Raw genomic sequence first — 20,160 nt, forward strand, 5'->3', positions numbered from 1 at the left:
GTAAGCTGTGACATCAGATGAAATCCTGGGCCTTTCCAGAACAAAATCGAGAGAATTACATGTTAGAACTCATCTCTGATTTCAAAACACATGAATGGATTGACGTGAGTGACCATGGGACACCCTTACCATGCACCTGTTGTCCTTTAGAACTGTAGTTAAGGGGTAATTGGCTCAAGAAAACACTAGGATCTTGTTAAGAGGACCACATAGGCTGGGAAGGAAGGTGCAGGACTCAGCCAATCACAGCTATGGGTTGTGCAGGGCTGGCTGAACGCACTGGGGGCTTTAAAGCCGGCCTTCTTTTCCCCAGTGTGCACTCCAAATTCTGTAGTGAGTGTGGATTATTCACAAGAGCTTAGGAGGGATTGTGTTTTTATACTGAAAGCCCTAATTCTGTGTTTATCAAGTGACTGTAGCTGCTGAGCCTCTTCTCCAGGGCTCCGCAATAACTCCGCCCCCCGAACTCATCTCCCAGAAGAGGAAAAGCCTCACCCCGTGCGTCTGTAAATGACAGCACTTACATTCAGCATATTTCTGGAGTTGGTCAAATTCTTCTGAGGAGAGAGAGACCCATCGTCCTTCACTCATCTTTCAGCTGAGCGTGATTGCCCGAGGCCACGGGTGGAGTTCTGTTCACCAGGGAGAAGCCGAGGCCCAGCTCAGGGCCTGGCTCATTGCAGATAGGCGGTGGATCAGGCCTTCCGAAGACTTCTGGGCACTCAACTGTTGATGACAGTGGTGGATTGCTCTTGGCAGCTGACAAAGACTTCTGTTACTCCTCGGGCAACATCGTCATGCTGTAGCCCAGGCCAATCCGGAATCCTGGCAATTCCTGAATGAAAGTAGACAAGCCATTGTGAATAAGATGCTGGGGGCGGCAGGGGGGGAGGGAGGGGGTGGATCCCAATGTAGTCTCTGTTGAAGTAGGCAATGATTCAGTGTTTCTTCAGGGAGGGCTGAGAAGGAAACAAAATGTACATGGCAGCCCCGCTCCACTGTCCTGTTGAATGGTGAGGGGAACCTGGCCCATGTGATAGGCTGGCCATACTTCTCATACTGGGGCTATTAGGTCCAAGAGGCACAAAATGAAAATGCTTCCAGCTGTTAGATGCCCCCAGAATCCTCCTGGAACAGTAGCCTATGCAGCTGGCTTGAAAGGGGAGCCTTCCACCTTCGTTGATGTCCAGTATACAGCTTCTAACTGCACACCGGTGGCCACTGTGGAAATTCAAATCAGCCCCAGGCTAGCTGCCTGTTGTAAAGGAGCAGCTCTCAGTGGCACTAAGAGGCTTTTAGGGGAGGTCCTGTCAGCCTGGAGGTACGGGTTCCAGGGCAAAGGGAGATGGGGGACAAGGACACTGAGGCCTTTCCCTTTGAACCTTTCGTAGCCCAGTTAGGTTTCACTAAGTCAGTTTATGAGTGACAAAATGAACACAGTGGGCCGGGAGCGGCATCTAAAGAACGAGACAGATTAGGGTGTAAAGGGAGAATGTCGGAAACCCAAGTGTTCTCACTGCAGTAAGTTACATCTCAGGAGACGTTCCTTTAAGTTATATCCACATGTGCACACTGCACATGTCGGACTATTTTATTCTGGGTCAAGGATAGAAACAAGTTGGAAAACCTTTGGTGTGATGGGAGGGTATGGGGTTCTAATATTACCAAAGGATAAAGCTGAGGGCTAATGCTGTATGGTCTACTCCGGGGCTACCTTCAAGGCCCGTCTGAGGAGGCCCAAGTGTGTTAGCAATACAGGAAGGAGGTCCCAAAAGGGATACACATGTAAGATTCCCTACTGTAGTGTGTAGTCATGGCTGGTGCAAGCCTGCTCTGGAGGGCTGAACTATTCCACCGGATTGACAGTCGACCACCATAAGAAAGAACGGTGGTGTGAGGTGGCCAGGGGCTGAGCTGCCTGCATCTCTGGACTCATTCACAGTGATCTCTCTTTTCTAATAAGGCAGTCTGGATTCATTTTCAACGTCTGCTCCTCTGAAGGTCACAAATTCAAAACTCATAGGTCTTTCCCAATCCCTCTGAGCTCTTGGGGTACATCCTGTTTCCTGGCAGCAAACCCTCATCTCGAATCTCACGTCTTCCTGAGAGCTGCTGCCCTTAGACTCCTTCATCTTCCTTTGCCAGTTCTGAGCACTGTTGTATCTCCTCAGCCTGCCTCCATTCCGTATGGAACTCTATTCCTGCATGGCTTCAGTGACTCCTGAGCACTGAGCCGATCCGCAGTCTAGATCTCAATGTCCAGAGTTGTTCAGATCTTGTACTGGGCTATGACTCCTCAACCATCTCTTAGATATTCCGAATTCTCTCCGGCCAGCACCTGCCAGTGCCTTCCTCCTGCTTCTCAGCCATACTGCCATCACTCTAAAGAGTCAGGGAGCAGGCCACAGGCTGAGGCCCAGTCTAAACTCTCCACCTTCCCTCCTGTTCAATCCAGCCAGCAGTCTGGGCTGTGCTGTCTGTCCTATGCTCCCTCCTCCCTACCACAGTCCTCTCCGGAACCCAGGGCCTGTCATCTCTTCCTGCTGCTCCTCCCCTCACCAATGATTGCTCTCTTTCCCCTGCTCTGCTCTTGCCCATGGCCAGCCAGATCACAGCTCCCTGTCTAATAAAATCCTTCAGGGTGTTCGATTGCCTACAAACGAATCTTTCCTGGGACCTCTGGAGGCTCTAGTCCCCGATGGGCAGTCAAAAGCAAGCAATGGCTTTTAAAATCCTACTAGTGAGCTGAACAATTACCACCACTTCCTTTAAAGGAGGCTCATTTGGTACTGTGTCATGTGCTTTAACACGTGACCTAATCTAGTACTCATATTGCATGTATGTTAAGGACAGTTATGTTCATGCTACATAGACTGAATATCCAGCGGTGGTCCCGAGAGATTACAGTGGAACTCAAACAGTCTAGCTTTCATATTGCATTAGCTCAACCCACCACACACTTATCTGTAGTGAAGAGTGTAAAGAAATAATCTACCACGTGTCAGTCATAGGCAAGCACAGCACACACAGGCATGCACATAACACTCTGTCAATAGAGAGAGACGAGCAATGGCTGTGTTCTAAGGCGGGCACTTAAGAAACCGACCCGTGCCATCCAGCTCTGGGTCTGCACAGTGATGAGATCATCTAAGATCTGAGTTCTCAGAACCGGTCCCCATAACACATGACTGTGTTGCTGTCTCTATTTAATAGGTGAGGAAAAGAAGCTAAGTGCTTAGTAAATCGGGTGAAAACAAACCAAACAAAAGGCAGGAACCACCAACGCGTTTGCTGAAGGATGCTTCTGGAAGCCTTATGTGGTAGGCCCTGCCTACGATCCCAGGATCCAGAGGCTAAGGCAGGAGTGTGAGTGTGAGGTTAAAACCTGCCTCAAACAACACAAAACAGAAAACGGACCAATGGCTCTGTGGCTTCGTTACTCTGCACACCTCGGAAGCCCAGCATTCTAAGAGGACTCAGAGCCACACAGCAACTTAGAACAATGCTGACTGCAAGATCAGAAGGCAGTGACCACGTGATGGTGGTGCCATGCCTTTAGTCCCAGCACTCAGGTATATCTCTGTGAGTTCGAGGCCAGCCTGATCTACCAGAGCTGCTTCCAGGATAGTCTCCAAAGCTACAAAGAAAAGGTACCCTGAAAATCCAAAAACCAAAACCAAAAACAAACAGACAAAAAAGAGACGGCACGGCTCTGAGTTCTGGGTTCTGCCTCTTATTGATTATTTGACAATTTTCTTGATGATTTTCTCAATTCTGGAATTTTTTTCCTGTTTGAAAAGCATACAACTGGGGAAAATGTATCAGATGTTATGATTGGGTCAATATACATATAATCCTCTTCCTCCAATACAATTCCTGCAATGCAGCCATATTCAACAAAAACGACTGTTCTCAACACCTGATATAAAAGGTGGCATGAATGCTGGGGGAGGGAAGGGTTAACTGGGGAGGGCTCAGCAGGAGACAGCATTTGCTACGAGTCCTGAGGATGAACTGGAAGGAGAGAACCAACACTCAGCTGCCCTCATGGCTTCCACGCACGCACATACACATAATCAACAAAAAAAATAATAAAAGGAAGTTTGAATGGAGGTATCTTTCATAGCGAATAATACTGTTCCCAGAAGTCACAGGTTATTAGGGAGTAGCCAGTGCCAGGTGTAGGATGCCACTTCATTATGCATTACTGGTCAGGGAGGCCACAGGAGCCCCCAAGACAATTTAGGTCATTGTTGTCCCTCTCGGTTGCCTGCCAAAACTAGACAGTAATGTCCCATTTCTGAAGTCACCATGTACTTTGGTTGTAGGACATAAAGAAAGCAATCTAGAATTGAGTCAGTGGTGTGTGTCAGTCAGTCTGTCTGTGCATTGCTTTTGTTGGCTAATAAATAAAGTTGTTTCGGTCAGTGACTTAGCAGAATAGGGCAAGGTGGGAGTTCCAAGCAGAGAGAGGAGGAGAGAGTAGGGGGAGTAGAGAGAAGCCATGTAGCCACCACAGGAGACAGATGCTCTGCCAGAGCCCAAACTTTGCCAGTAGGCCATGACCTCGTGGTGATCCACAGATTAATAGAGATGGGTTAATTTAAGATATTAGAGCTAGCTAGAAATACACCTAAGCTATTGGTCAAACAGTATTGCAAATAATATAGTTTCTGTGTGATTATTTCGGAAGTATGGACATCCGGGAAACAAACAAGCAGCCTCTGACTACAAGCCAGGAGCATCTTCTCTGTTGGAGAGCGTCCATAGTGCCAGTAGGTGCTATGGAGGCCTCTATGGGAGAATTGTCACCAAATGTTCTACCTTCTTGTGGACTACACAAACACCATGGTGGGCAAGATGTGCCCAATGATACAAGAGTGGCACAACTAGTGTGGACAGAAGTAACACTTCCTGAATGGATTTTAGGCCTGCTTCACAAGAGAAAATTCATGCCCAGTATTATAAACCTGGTCAAAAGCCCATGCTGGGAAGATCCCATTTTCTAGTTGGGAACCTCTCTCTGTGGTTTTGTTGAATTACCATGTTGTCAAATTACCTTCTAAATATTTATGTTTATAGCTATAAGTCAGTGCTAGATGAAGGGACTATTGGCAGTTAATGTCTGCTGGGGGAGCAAGAGCCGTTTTCTTCATTGGTGTCTTTCCTGGCATGTTGCCCATGCTCCAGGAACTAACCCTTCGCCTTTGTCATTCAAGCAACTCTAATTAAGCCCAGTGGTCACAGAAAGTAGTCATGAAAGTAAGAGGGAGACTTGTTGGCACGCAGGGAGTCAAAGGACATAAGGAGAGATACTACAGGGTAATCTGATCAATCTGCATTATGTAAAGGTGTGAAATTGTCAGTGAAAAAAATATATGAATGAAAGGTTTTCACTCTGTTCCAGATACAGCGCTTAGCAAGATGGCCTAAGGATCAGCTGACAGCAGCTGGGAGAAGGTTCCACGTGTGCCTCAGGTTTCTGAACTTGATCTCATTCTGCTCCAGGTTACTGTAGTCTGGTAACTACTCATCAAAATTTTATTCATTGGTTTCAGTGCCCGGCAGTGACTCTTGACTAGATGATTATGAGGATAATGGTTTTATAATTTAATCATTCATTTTATATTAACCAAGAGTTTCTAGTAGGAAGAGCCTTCCCCAATTATTTGTCATCATCTACAGCAGCAGATGTAGGAATTTATTTATATCAGTGCACAGAGTGTTTACATATACTATATAGTAATATATACCACAGTATATATTAGTATGAATAAATTACTATATAAATACATTTCTATAAGTAGTAAATGATTATATATTAAGTCAAAATGCACAATGAATTAGAATATAATAATTTTAATTATAGTCATAGGTTCTTATTTCACTCCTTGGGTTCTTTTGTTTGGATTCTCAGATTGTCCCAGATCTGAACAGTAGAAGCTCATTCCAAGTGGTTTCTGTTTTGTAAACATATATCTGCATTATTTGAGTACTCTTTTAGTTTCTGGTGCTATTAATCTTTTCTAGTTCATCTTGATTTCATCAGTCCTAGTTCTCCATGGAGCCTGACTCCTTTACATGAAGGACATTTGAAGGGGAGGTTTGGACAGTAAGTATGTTCACTGAGGTGTGTCATAGTTTCTCAGTTGTATCAAAGGCAGAGCTAGTGAATACTTGCAGGTCTGCCTATTTGTCTGTCTGTCTTGGTTATTTTATTTTTTTAATCATCTTGAGACAAGTTATAAGTTATCCGGAAAGGTAATCTCCATTAAGAAAATTTCCCCACCAGATTGGCCAGCAGACAGGCCTGTGGGGCATTTTCTTGATTAATAATTGATGAGGGAGGGCTTAACTCATTGTAGGCTGTACTGCCCCTGGGCTGAAGGTCCTAGGTTTTATAGGAAAGCCCACTGAACAAACCGTGGGAAGCAAGCCAGTAAGCAGCTCTCCTCCATAACCTCTGCTTCAGCTCCTGACTCCAGGTTCCTGCTTTGAGTTCCTTCCCTGACTTCCTCAAGTGATGAAGAGGGACCCAAAAGTTATAAGATGAAATAACCCTTTCCTTCCCAGGATGCTTTTGGTCATGGTGTTTCATCATAGCAACAGAAACCCCGACTAAGACAGAAATTGGGATTGGATTTATGGGGTATCTGACCTTGATGTTTTTGGGAAGACCGTGGAAGGATTTGGAACTTTGAAATGGAAAAGTCACTGAGGAGTGTCCAGGGCTTAATGAGCTATTGCAGGAACGTGGAGGATAGAAATGTGGAAAGAGATGAAGATGATTTAGGCAAGGCTTGTGAAGATCCAGAGGGAAGCAAGACTCTATCAAAGTCATTCATGTGCTTAAAAAAATCTTAATTTTGTCTTATGTGTTTATGTGTTTTGCCTGCATGTATGTCTGTGCACCCTGTACATTCAGTGCCCAGGGAGGCCAGGAGAGGCCATTGGATGTAACTGTAACGGTGTTATGAGCTGCCATATGGGTGCTGGGTCTTCTGGAAGAGAAACCAATGCTCTGAACTGCTGAGCCATCTCTCCAGTCCCTTGTGAGATATTTTGAAATAAGAATGTGTGGTCTTGGTCAGTCAGAGTTGAAGAATCAGCTGTGATGGACAAGAAGCCAGCAAGACTGAAGTAAAATCTTTGCTTCAGTGGAAGAATTTATAACTCGCTAGCTGGGGCTGAGAAATCAGCTGTGGTTAAGAAGAGATCAGTATCATTAAGGAGGAATCTTCTGGGAATATTTCCCCAGGAACAGCACACAGACACTGTGGCACAAGGTAGCCATGGCTGTATCTCATCCTGGCAGCCAAACTTGGCAATGTGTTAGAATGAGACAGGTCACGGAGAGCAGCTGAGGCTTGGTGCTGTGTGGCAGGGCTGGAGTCCCTCAAGAGAGGCCAAGAGAGACCATTGTGAAGGTGCAGCCTCAAATGCAGCGGAAATCCTAGACTACTGGAGATGCTAGTCCTGTAGAATGACTGCCAAGGATGGCATCAGCTATGGAGTGGGGCAGACTTGAGCCTGAGAAAAGCTATGTTTTATTGAGCTATACATTTTCCCCCACTCCCCCTCCTTCCTTCCATCTCCCCTTCTATCCTCTCTCCTGCCCACCATGCTCCCAATTTACTCAATAGATCTTGTCTTTTTCTTCTTCATAAGTGGATCCTTAGGGTCCTCTTTGTTGTCTAGGTTCTCTGGGGTTGTGGACTGTAGGCTGGTTATCCTTTGCTTCATGTCTAATATCTGCTAATAAGTGAGTATGTACTATATTCGTCTTTCTGGGTCTGGGTTACCTCACTTGGTATGGTTTTTTTTCTAGTATTTTCTTATTAGGTACCAAATACCAAAATTAAATCAAGACCAGATAAGCAAATTAAATAGACTTATAAACTCCAAGGAAATAGAAACAGTCATCAAAAATCTTCTAACAAAAGTCCAGAGCCAGATGGTTTCAGTGCAAAATTCTACAAGAACTACAGAGAAGAACTAATACCAATACTCCTCAAGTTGTTTCATATAACTGAAACAGAAGGAACATTGCCAAACTCTTTTTACAAAACTACACTTACCCTGATACCCAAGCCACACAAAGACACAACTAAGAAAAAGAATTACAGACCAATCTCCTTCATGAACATTGATGCAAAAATACTCAGTAAAATACTGGCAAATAAAATCCAAGAACACATCAGAAAAATCATCCACCATGACCAAGTAGGCTTCATCCCAGAGAAGCAGGGATGGTTCAACATACGAAAATCTATTAATGCAATCCACCATATAAGCAAACTGAAAGAAAAAAACTACATGATCATCTCATTAGATGCTAAAAGAACCTTTGACAAAATTCAACACCCCTATATATAAAGGTCTTGGAGAGAACAAGGAACACACATAAACATATTAAAGGCAATTTACAGCAAGCCAACAGCCAGCATCAAACTAAATGGAGAGAAACTCAAAGTGATCCCACTGAAATCAGGAACAAGACAAGATTGTCCACTCTCTCCATATCTACTCAACATTGTATTTGAAGTCCTAGCTAGAGCAATAAGACAACAAAAGGAGATAAAGGGGATACAAATCGGAAAGGAAGAAGTTAAACTTTCACTATTGGCTGATGATATGATAGTATACATAAGTGACCCCAAAAATTCTACCAGGGAACTCCTACAACTGATAAACACCTTCATTAATGTAGCAGGACACATGAATAACTAAAAAGTTATTCATCTGTATATCATCCCCTAAATACAGATGATAAATAGGCTGAGAAAGAAATCAGAGAAACATCACCCTTTATAATAGCCACAAATAATATAAAATATCTTGGGGTAACTTTAATCAGACAAGTAAAAGACCTGTATGACAAGAACCTTAAATCTTTGAAAAAAGAAAGTGAAGAAGACATCAGAAAAATGACCTCCCATGTATTTGGACAGGTAGGATTAATATAGTAAAAAATGGCAATCTTACCAAAAACAATCTACAGATTCAATGCAATACACATCAAAAGCCCAGCAAAATTCTTCACAGATCTCGAAAGTACCCAGCTTCATATGGAAAACCAAAAAAACCCAGGATAGCCAAAACAATGCTGTAAATAAAGGAACTTCTGGGGGCATCACTATCCCTGACTTCAAACTCTACTACAGAGTAATGAAAAACAGCTTGGTATTGGCATAAAAACAGACAAGAGGAACAATTGAATGGAATCAAAGACTTGGCTATCAATCCACACAGCTATGAATACCTGATTTTTGACAAAGAAACTAAAATTATACACGGAAAAAAAGAAAGCATCTTCAACAAATGTTGCTGGCATAACTGGATGTCGACATGTAGAAGAATGAAAAATAGATCCTTATCTATTGCCATGCACAAAACGCAAGTCCAAATGGATCAAAGATCTCAACATAAAACCAACCACACTGAACCTCATAGAAGAGAAAGTGAAAAGCAGCCTTGAACGCATTGGCACAGGAGACCACTTCCTAAATATAACCCCAGTAGCACAATCATTGAGAGCAACAATTAATAAATGGGACCTCCTGAAACTGAGAAACTTCTGTAAAGCAAAGGACATGGTCAAGACAAAATGGCAGCCTACAGAATGGGAAAAAATCTTCACCAACCCCACATCTGACAGAGGATTGATTTCCAAAATATACAAAGAACTCAAGAAACTAGACACCAAAATACCAAATAATCCGATTTAAAAAGGGGGTATAGATCTAAACAGGGAACTCTCAATAGATGCATTTCAAATGGCTGAAAGACACTCCACGAAATGATCAACATCTTTTGTAGGTTTTATTTTGCACAAGAGAGCAATTAATTGCAAGGTGCCTTATATCCCACATTATAAATCATTTGCATGCTGTTTTTACATAAGAGTATATCCCATGAATGGCCCCAGATCTCTTCACAAAGAGCCTCCTCTTTTAGGATCTGTGTGACTGCAATACTCCAGCATAGTCTTGCCTAAAACTCTTTAGAGGATCTTTAACTTCCAGGACAAAGAGCCAGGTTTGGTGTTCCAGAAGTTTCTTCACCTATGAGAGAAGCTCCTTGATCCTTTCATCTGTATGTTCCAGGCAAATTCACCTTCTGTTACTCCCTGCCCTAGCGAAATGCCAATCATGCAATTGTATCCCCTAACAAGTGTTAGTGACTGACAGACCAGTCAGGACTTTCTTTGCTATTCTTGAAACACCTTTTAATTACATCTTTTCCACAGCAGACCAGTACCCACCTGCCCAATCAGTCCCAGATTAAAAGGCCACTTAATCTCTAGAGTTTTTTTTTTAAAAAGCCTTTTCATCCAATTTGCCTGCTCTCCCAGTTGTGTTCCATGGACCACTGTGTTTCTATATTTCAGAGGCTCAAGGGTTTGTATGGAGACACATAGCCAAACAGCTAGTTATCAGCCAGGCTGCATACAGAGCAATGCAGACATCCGCAGAGAATTACAGGACTGTATTCTCTGTATGCTGCGAATACCATTGGTTAATAAAGAATTGTATTGGGCCTGTGATAGGGTAGAACAGAGCTAGGCAGGGAAAACTAAACTGAATGCTGTGAGAAAGGGGTGGAGTCAAGGAGAAGCCATGGAGCCACTTTCAGAGACAGAAAGACTGGAGTGGGCCTCGTGGTAAAATATAAAATACTGGAAATGGGTCAATATTATATATAAGAGCTAGCTAGCAATACACTTAAGTGATTGGCCAAGCAGTGACTTAAATAATATAGTTTCTGTGTGATTATTTCAGGGAGTCTGGGCAGCCGGGAAAACTAACAAGCGGCTTCCTACAAAAACTTTATTACAGGACTGGGTGGGACAGAAACATTATACTACAGAAGGAGGCTCACAGGTTTGGATGAGTCCTGAAGGAGCCAATGCCCTGTGTGAGGTGAAGACAAGCTTGTTGTAATAACAAGTGTTCATGTTCTTGCTCTTATTGCTCCATTACAGCTCAGAACCGTGCTGCACAGTGAGAGGCGCATCCCTGTTTGTTCTTCATTTCTATTGGGGAAAGTTCAGCCCAGAGACACGGCTTGACTCTCGGATGGGTCCCACAGGATGGCACCCCCTGCCTTCTGCCCTGTGATAGGCGATCACTAGTTCATAATGGGCAACTTTTTCTCCATCAGTTCACATTCCTCTGTCAGCACCAACCCAATAATTTTCCATCGAGGCTGTTTTCTCTGTAAGCAGTCTTCCCTGACAGAATAAAATTTAGTAGCATTTTCTAAATAAAACTCAGATTGGATACTGTCTGACTTGGAAGGGAGTAATATTTTATGTCATTGAAGCTATACCGCTTTGAGCAATTGTTTCAGCTCCCTAGGCCTCGGTTTCCTTGTCTATAAAAGGAGGGGGGTGGAAATAATGGTTTCTAACTCATATTCCAGCTCTGCAATTTTGTATACTGGTTCAAACTCTATTTGTTCTGTACAGATGTCAGCATGGGATTTATAAGTCACAAGGAGACGGCAATTCAGTGTGTGTTGAATTGTACCCCAGGTCTTTCTATTCATTCGAATGAATCAGCCATACCCAGTTACTCAGGAACAAACACCTCCTCATCTCTCTTTCACTCTCCTAAAAACATCACTGCATGAAGATGACATCGCTTCGGGGGAGTTCACTTATGTGCATCTGATGACTTAAAATGAAGCCACAATGAGCCATTTTTATAAGGAAAAAATGATTAGAGAGATAAACATTTTTCTCTCAGACTTGGGACAAGGCAGCATTTTGATGGCCACCTCCATTTTCACTTTTATTCCTGCCCTTCCTCCCTTCCTCCCTTCCTCCCTCCCTCCCTCCCTTCCTTCCTTTCCTTTCCTTTCCTTTCCTTTCCTTTCCTTTCAGAAGATTCATTAGGTATATAGTGCTCTGCTTGCATGTGTGCTTGTACATCAGAAGAGGGCACCAGATCTCATTACAGATCACTGTGAATCTCCATGTGGTTGCTGGGAATTGAACTCAGGACCTCTGGAAGAAAAACCAGTGCTCTTAACCGCTGAGCCATCTCTCCACCTCTATTTCTGCTTTCTTTATCAATCTTGACTCCTACCTGGCTGTCTTAGTTAGATTTTCTATTGTTGTAATAAAATACCATGACCAAAATAAATTTGGGAAAGAAAGGGTTTATTCCATTTTATAGCTTGTAATCTAGGAAAGTCAGGGAAAGAAATCAAGACTGGAACCTGGAAGTAGGTTTTGGTAGAGGCCATAAAGGAGTGCTGCTTATTGACTTGTTCCCCAAGTTTGCTCAGCCTTATAGTACCCAGGATCACCAGCACAGAGGAGTCTCCACTCCCAGAGAGCTGGGCCCTCCCACATTGGTCATCAATCAAGAAAATGCCCCACAGGCTTGCCTACAGACTAATCTCAATTGAGACTCCTTCTTCCAAAATGACTATAGCTTGAGTCAAATTGACATAAAAACTAGCTAGCATATTAGCTATTCAGTTCAAGTACTACACTAAGAAAGTCCCTTAAAATGCTTGGTCCAGGCTAGGAATAACATCTTTGTCCTTCAATAGCACCTGGAGCTTTTCTCCATTGCATTGCTTATCACACTGGATGAACTTGACCAAATATCTCTCCTTCAGGAATCTGAATTCCTGCAGGGAAGAAAAAAAGAAATCTTCAGTCTACTTCTAGCTCTGGTTACAAGATTTCAGGAGGTTCAGATCCTGATCATTTAAAAAATGGTCCTCAACTTCTTTGAAATGAGATGATTTGCACGGAACAAGAGCTCTTACCGTATCTACTTGTATCTATTTGCATCTCTCCATAGAGAAAATAGAATGATAAGGAATTGAGGAAAAGCAGAAGACACAAGTTGGAGTAAAATTGCTTATAATTTCATTAGGAGTTGCTGATCTCATAATAAAAATATGCACTGACACACAGTTTTATACTAAAATAATGACCTATAAACTTATAGGACATCAGGACTTTAAGCTACAACTTGCAAACATAACTGAGTTATTTGTTATGCTTACTTGATAGTATGTGCTAAGTAGTTAAGTTGCTTGATTCAACAATGAGTTGCCACTATGTAATAATCTGTTATAGTGGTATCTCCCACTAACCACGTTTCCTGATATCTTAGGGTCTTTTCAGTTCATTTCACTGAAGTTTAGACTGTGCCTGTGACCCACTTTAACCACAAGGATGCAGTAGAAACAACACTGTGACTATCAGATTGAAACTTCAACCAGAGCCAGGGGCTTCCATTGAAATGTCTTATTGAAATGACCAAACTGCCTTTGTAGAAGCTCAGCCACAAAGGGCTGGAGATACTTCATAGAGACCATGAGCGAAAACAGGGACAGAGTGAGCCTTACCATCACACAGTGAGCCAAGAAACCCAGATGATGATGAAATCCAAAGACCCCAGTCAAAGAGTTCAGAGTCACAACAGCCATCTTAGCCATGAGCTGAGTGTGCCAGACAAGAAGTCCCCTTGAATTTTACAGCCTTAATAAAAACAGCATGGAAAAAAAGACAGCTGGTTCCTGCCAAACCTCGTCTGCATTCCCAGTGCATATGATTATGCAGATTAATAATAAAGTGATTGTTGAGCCACCATGTTAAGTAGCTCTATAAGCACTTCCGGGTGCAACTTTCACATGTATCTGCTTGGCATGGATTTGCATTGTTGATCTCCAGCTGCAACTTTGTGTCTTAAAACCTAGTAGCTGGGAAATTACAGGCTAAAAATAGCCTGGATGCAAATATCACTACTTTCAATAGGGTTAACGGAATAGGCGTCACTGACTAAATGATAGTTATGAAGTCCAATGAACTATAAAATTCCGAATTTAAAAGCAGCCACAAGAATATCTGAAAACCACAAACAACTCAAAACAGAACAGACACTGAAATGATACCAACACCGTCTCCCCCAGGTCACTGGGTTCTAGGCATCTGTCAGTGTGGGAGCAGAAGCTCTGGAGCCTTCAGAGGCAGCTTGACTTCAGGGATAATTGAATTAGAGCCACCAGGGAACTAAGTAATGAGCTAATTTGAGTTCATGAATAACAAATATGAGTAATATCTAAGAATTTATTTAGTAGAGCACCAGCATGGAGCCCCCTCCCCCCACACACATTAAAAGTTTGGAATTATGTGCTACTCACAAAAATCCAGAGTGGACTCCAGTCGAGGGGAGCATGAGCCAAACTGCCCAGGTGCAGGATGGGGATTGTAGGGATGGGCTGGTACCCCAGGACAGTTTTGGGTTTTTTGTAGGGCCTGAGTTGAGACTGCTATTCCAGGGGCTGCCATTGGGAAAGTGGATAGCCCCGAGGCGTCACAGTTTAAGGGCTTGCCATTCATTTATTTGTGCACCTGTCTAATAAATCATTTGAACAACGAATGGTAACAGCAGCCCCATTACCAGCACATGGCACATCCGTCTTCCTCACCAGCTGTAATGGTCACCAAGCCCTGCAAGGAAGCTATTTTTATGCCTGTTTTGCAAGCTGTAGAGACAGGCCCAGAGTAAGTGGCACAACTGGTTTTGAAGCTCAGACTGTTTAGTTTCAAAGCTCCTTTACGTCTCTCCTTTATGCCTCTGGGCAAACACATTTTGAGTACCTAGGCAACTGGCCCTGTGCAGGGTGCGGAGGCCATCCAAAAAGCCGTGTTCAGAGATACAGCAATGTCATCCCCAAATGGTAAGACAGACCAGAGGCCAAACCACAGAATGTTCCCAGAGGTCGATTAGTAAAGGAGAAAAACGATATCACACATGAACACAAAAGTAGAGTAGAATGCAAAACATGCAGGAAGTTGGTGGGCAAAACACGAGCTACCAACAACCTTTTGTTCTTGTCCTGGTGGGGAACCCTAGAGGGATGTTCACTTGATTTCAATATATGGGACCCTGTTGTGGGATATCATTTTAACTGGGCAAAGATGTGTTACCTTTGTTTATGCTGTGGACCATTACTTTAACCGTGTAAAGCTGTGTTACTTTTGTTTATGCTGCATCTGTTTAATTATGTAAAGATGTGTTGCCTTTGTTTCCCCTTGCCTATCTAAGGCACCTGATTAGTCTAATAAAGAGCTGAATGGCCAATAGTTAGGCAGGAGAAAGGATAGGTAGGGCTGGCAGGGAGAGCGAATGAATAGGAGGAGAAATCTAGGCTCGATAGGAGAAGAGGAAAAAAATGAAGGGCATGCCCAGGACAAGAAGCCAGGCAGGCACCACCAGCCAGACACAAGAAAGTAAGATATACAGAAAGAAAGAAAAGTAAAAAGCCCCAAGGCAAACAGTAGATAAAGAGAAATAGGTTTGTTTAAGTTGAAAGAGCTAGCCTGAATGAGCCTAAGCTAGGCTGAACATTTGAAACTAGTAATAACTCTCTGTGCTGTGATTTGGGAGCTGGTGACTCCAGAGAAAAAGCATGATACAGGTCCCTACAGAGAAATGATGAGGAATGGCTGTGTAGAGCAGTGGGAAGGCCCAATTCCAGACTCTAGGGCCAAGGGGCTCCTGGGAAAGGATCATGAATAGAAGCCTCCTTCAGAAAGTTGCCATGTCAGGAAGGTTCTTCTCTAGAGTATTATCTGGTGTCTAGGAGACTTGTGTCCAAACCATGAACCACAAGTCTGACCTTGGAGCTAGAGACATCAGACATCAGTTGGCTCACAACTGTGTGATCTAAAACAAGTTATTCATAATTTGAAGATAGGCGCAGCAATAATATTGATGTGTGCTTTACATAGCTGCTCTGAGCATCGTTCTCACAGAGCTTCTGCTTGTCAAAGCAAGCTTTGCATTAATGGTTCCTAAAGTGTGGTCCCCACACCCACAACAGCACTGCCTGGAAACACATTGGAAAAGAGAATTATTGGAGCTTAAAGGCCTTGAGAAGTTCAGCATGTCTCAGCAACATGCCATCTAGAAACACTGCTTTCTACTAGTGCAGGGGACATGGCTAAGAGGAAAAAGTTGGAATGCCTGGAGCTAGTGCTTCTCACAAGGCCTCTGGGCAGACAGAGTCTGGGTCGCTCACGTCGATCATGTTTTCTCGACAGAGGAAAACATTACTGGAATTCAGGGTTTCTAGACACCCAGAAACCTGTCCTTGTGCCATGCTTCTAAAATTCTCACTATGGCTTGTGTTCCCTACAGAAATTTTCTTTATCTCCTATTCTACACAGAGGGTTTTTAAATACCCCTCTGTGACACTTTGTGACAAATATGTCATCTAGGGAGGGCACAGAATAGATGGCATCAGTTTCTTACTACAAAGTAAATGGACAAGAAACAAATAGAAAGTCCCTAGAAGGCCCGAATAACGACAGCTCTATCAATGCTGGCAGCTTATTCACACACAAGAAATAGAACTGTTCAGGAAGAAACACCAGAAAATCTCTGGCCCTAAAGCTTGAGGCTTGAGTCAGTAGAAAAGGAGATGGGGTTGTAAAAGCAGCTGGTAGCATGGTGGTTGTAGCAGCAAGGCAATGGGGTAGCTGGGTCTTAGCAGTGATCACACCAGAACAGCAGCCGTCACATCTGGTACAATCTTCAAGGCTACATGAGCACCACAGCTCAGGGGGAGTTACAGCGGCTCCATCACCACTCTCCACTTTTGGGGACCCCTTGTGTTCCTCTATTTCCCCTCTGTCTTCTTGACCTTCTGTTGTCTACATTCCTCTTCCTTTTCTCCTCTAGTTTTAATTCCTCACATCAATACAAGCAACAACCATGTATCCAGCCTACCAGATCTATATTAATGTGATCACCAGGACAATCTTCTCAGGTATTATCAAAGCACCTTGTAGGCAGCCACACCATCGATCAAACCCACTTCTGCCTGGACGTGAAGCAGTTTGCGTCCTCCAGCACCCGTACTGTTTCTCAGATCTAGAAAAGTTATGAATGGCTTCCTTAGACTGTACACTGCCTGGGGATGGATCTTCTGGCACGTTATAGAAGCCCAAGGTTTAGTTTACAAAAGGAGAGGTGTTTCTTCGGCCAGCAACATGGTAGAACAAACAACGTTGTAATGGGCACGCATGCAGTGATGATTCAGCACCATGGACAAGAACACTCAGGGGTGCATCCACCTGACTCCTACCTCAGATGTTATGTTCTTGTGTGGCCCAGTCTAGACCAGTAGTTCTCAACCCGTGAATCATGACCATTTCAGAGTTGCATTTCAGATATCCTGCATATCAGATATTTATACTACAATTCATAACAGTAACAAAATTATAGCTACAAAGTAGCAATGAAATAAATATTAAGTTTATTTATTTTTACTTTTTATGTGCATTTGTGTTTTTGCCTACATGTATGTCTATGTGGGGGTGCTGGATCTCATGGAACTGGAGTTACAGACAGTTGTGAGTTGCCATGTGTGTGCTAGGAATCAAATCCAGGTCCTCTGGAAGAGCAGCCAGTGCTCTTAAACTCTGAACAATCATTCTAGCCCACAACAAAATAATTTTATGGTTGGGGTCAGCACAACATGAGGAACTGTATTAAAAAGGGTTGAAGCATTAGAAAGGTTGAGAACCAGTGGTCTAGGTACTTAGAATCCAGTATGAGCAAACAGACTGTCCTAACTAGTTTGGTTGAACGTCTCTGAAAGAGACACGAGTTGCTCATTTTAAACATGGGAAAGTTGAAGCCCATCATACTGGTGTCATCTTATAGTCCCAGAATTTGAAAAGTTGACTCAGGAAAATCATGTTCAAGTCTAGCTCAGGCTTTGTAATGATCTCCAGGCTAACTTGGGTTAAACATTAAGACCTTATCTCTGAAAACAAAACCAAAAAAATAAACAAATAAGAAGAAGACAAAAATAATTACCACTTTAGGTCATGTAACTGTTAATCAATGGATCCAAGACTTAAAAGTCCATGTTCTCTGACTCTGGAAGATGCTCTTTGCCACTATGTCATAAGAAAATATAATAGCGTCACTGATGTCACATGGCAGTGCTCGACAGGAGACAGCCATCAAGAAAATACAAACATGTTAATAGAATTTTAAATATTACCATGAGAATAAAGTACAAAATAAAAAAAATGTTTCTCAGGAGACTTGTGAATCCTCCACTCAAAACCACAGATTCAAGTGCGAAGGAAGAATGCATTTACCTTCCAGCAAACTAGAGAGGATGCTATTTTGTCCTGCAGCCTTTGGGTTTAATTTTAAGTTCCGAGATTCAGTATCTAAAGTGGAATTAAGCAGTTACTTCCATTCTCTCAAGTTCCTCATGTGAAAATGGCAAAGAGTGAGATAAAGAATATTTAAAATACCTTTCAATAGTAATTTCACTCTCCATGTTAGACATGGCATTGATGCCACCATGTTGGGAATGCCACTCGTTTTTATACTTTATATTCATTTATACTCTACTTCATTGAACAAAGACATGACAAGATTCTACTGCCACCTATCCAATTGTTAACAATTAAAAAATAGATAATACTTTTTTTTTTTTGGTTTTTCGAGACAGGGTTTCTCTGTAGCTTTGGAGCCTGTCCTGGAACTCCCTTGGTAGACCAGGCTGGCCTCGAACTCACAGAGATCCGCCTGCCTCTGCCTCCCGAGTGCTGGGATTACAGGCGTGCGCCACCACCGCCCGGCTAGATAATACTTTTGTTGGCAAAAAAAGTTAGAAACCACAGCTCTACTGCTGCTGATAGACACAGAGAGAGGCAGAGAGAGGATAAGGGGAGAAGTGGGGAGAAGGGAGAGAGGCAGAAGCTGCCTCTTCACGGGAGAGACAGAAAGGCCTGTGGGCTTATAAAGTGCACAGGTGAGAATAATAACCCAACTACTGCAAGGTTTCAAGCTAAGGATACTGCAGTAGCATTGTTTACAGTAGCAAAAATTCCAACAGCTGAAAGTACCATCTCAGTGTGCTATGTACAGTTTGTTAATATATGAAAATTAAATGCCCTGACATTGCTAAAAATCATGCTTTAAAGTTTCATAAGGATACATGGGGGAAAAGCCTTATATCAGTTACAAGTCAACAAGTGAAAGTTAATCAAAATATTAAACTATAAATAGTCTGAGTAGGTGATGAACTGTTCTGATCAGAAGGATCTTTCCCCAACTTTGCTGTAGGGGGCTTCCAGTAGCCAGTTTTCTACCTACTCTTTTCAGCAATTGCTTCAGCTGAGACGGGGGTCCTGATGTGGGATGTCCTTCTGTATGCTGCAAATATGTGTTGCTTTTATTGGTTGAGGAATAAAGCTGTTTTGGCCTATGACAGAGTAAAATATAGCTAGGCAAAAAATTCAAACAGAGAGACAGAGTAAAAGAAGGCAGAGTCAGAAAGACTCCAGCAGCTGCCAAAGGAGTAAGATGCCGGAGCATTATCAGTAAGCCACGGGACACAAGGCGAGACACAGATGATTAGAAATGGGTTAATTTAAATGCAAAAGCTATCCAGCAATAAGCCCAAGCCATCAGTCAAGCAATTATAATTGCTATTGAGCCTCTAAATGGTTATTTTGTAAATGACTGTTGGGACTGGTGGCAGGAGAGAAACTAGTCCAGTTGAACCAGATGGGACAGAGAAAAGACTTCCAGCTACATTCAGCATACAACGTGGGACTTTTGAGTTTCCATATAGTGCCTAAAAAAGCTTTAAAAAGGAGGGGGATTCTGGAATGCTTACATGAAGCTGAAGAGAGCCTCCTGGCTGTGTCTCTAATGCAGGCCATGAAGCAGAGATGAAGCAGTATTTGGGCTTGAGCACAGCATGACAAATTCCTGCTGTGGTACACAGAAGCATCTCTAAGACATATAGTGTGCTACATGGCAAATTTAGCTTTTACTCATACAGACAAAAAAAGTTTATGGGCAGCTTGCTACAAGCTGCTTGGTGGCAGCATGGAGTCACTGGTTCCCAGAGTTGGGTCAGTGAACATGGCTCCCAGAGCTGGCGGTAAACATACCCCCACCATATTGGAAAGCCAAATAGGGCAGAGCCAACAGCCAAAGCTGCCACTTTGGTCCTAGTCACACCCATGATTACAGATATACAATAAATCAAATTCAGACAAAAAGAAACCTCTAAATCAGTTGTTGTATGTTTAGAAATGTACATAGGCTTGAGAGAGAGAGAGAGAGAGAGAGAGAGAGAGAGAGAGAG

The 20,160-nt window shown here is 43.0% G+C and overlaps 1 protein-coding gene across 3 annotated transcripts in view; it reads right to left on the bottom strand.

Moving 5' to 3' along the window:
- Dgkg (diacylglycerol kinase gamma) overlaps positions 1-20,160 on the bottom strand; it is a 211,389-nt gene that overhangs the window by 163,527 nt on the left and 27,702 nt on the right. For 2 of the 3 annotated variants that reach the window (XM_013351586.2, XM_005344741.2), the window contains exon 2: positions 525-835. In XM_013351586.2, coding sequence (XP_013207040.1) covers positions 525-591 — 67 coding nt within the window. In that variant the 5' untranslated portion in view covers positions 592-835. Of the gene's footprint in view, positions 1-524; positions 836-20,160 lie in introns of those variants that run through there. The other variant, XM_026785221.1, reaches the window with a different exon arrangement.

This window comes from Microtus ochrogaster, chromosome 2, assembly GCF_000317375.1.
Source record: "Microtus ochrogaster isolate Prairie Vole_2 chromosome 2, MicOch1.0, whole genome shotgun sequence".
Taxonomy (NCBI): domain Eukaryota; kingdom Metazoa; phylum Chordata; class Mammalia; order Rodentia; family Cricetidae; genus Microtus; species Microtus ochrogaster.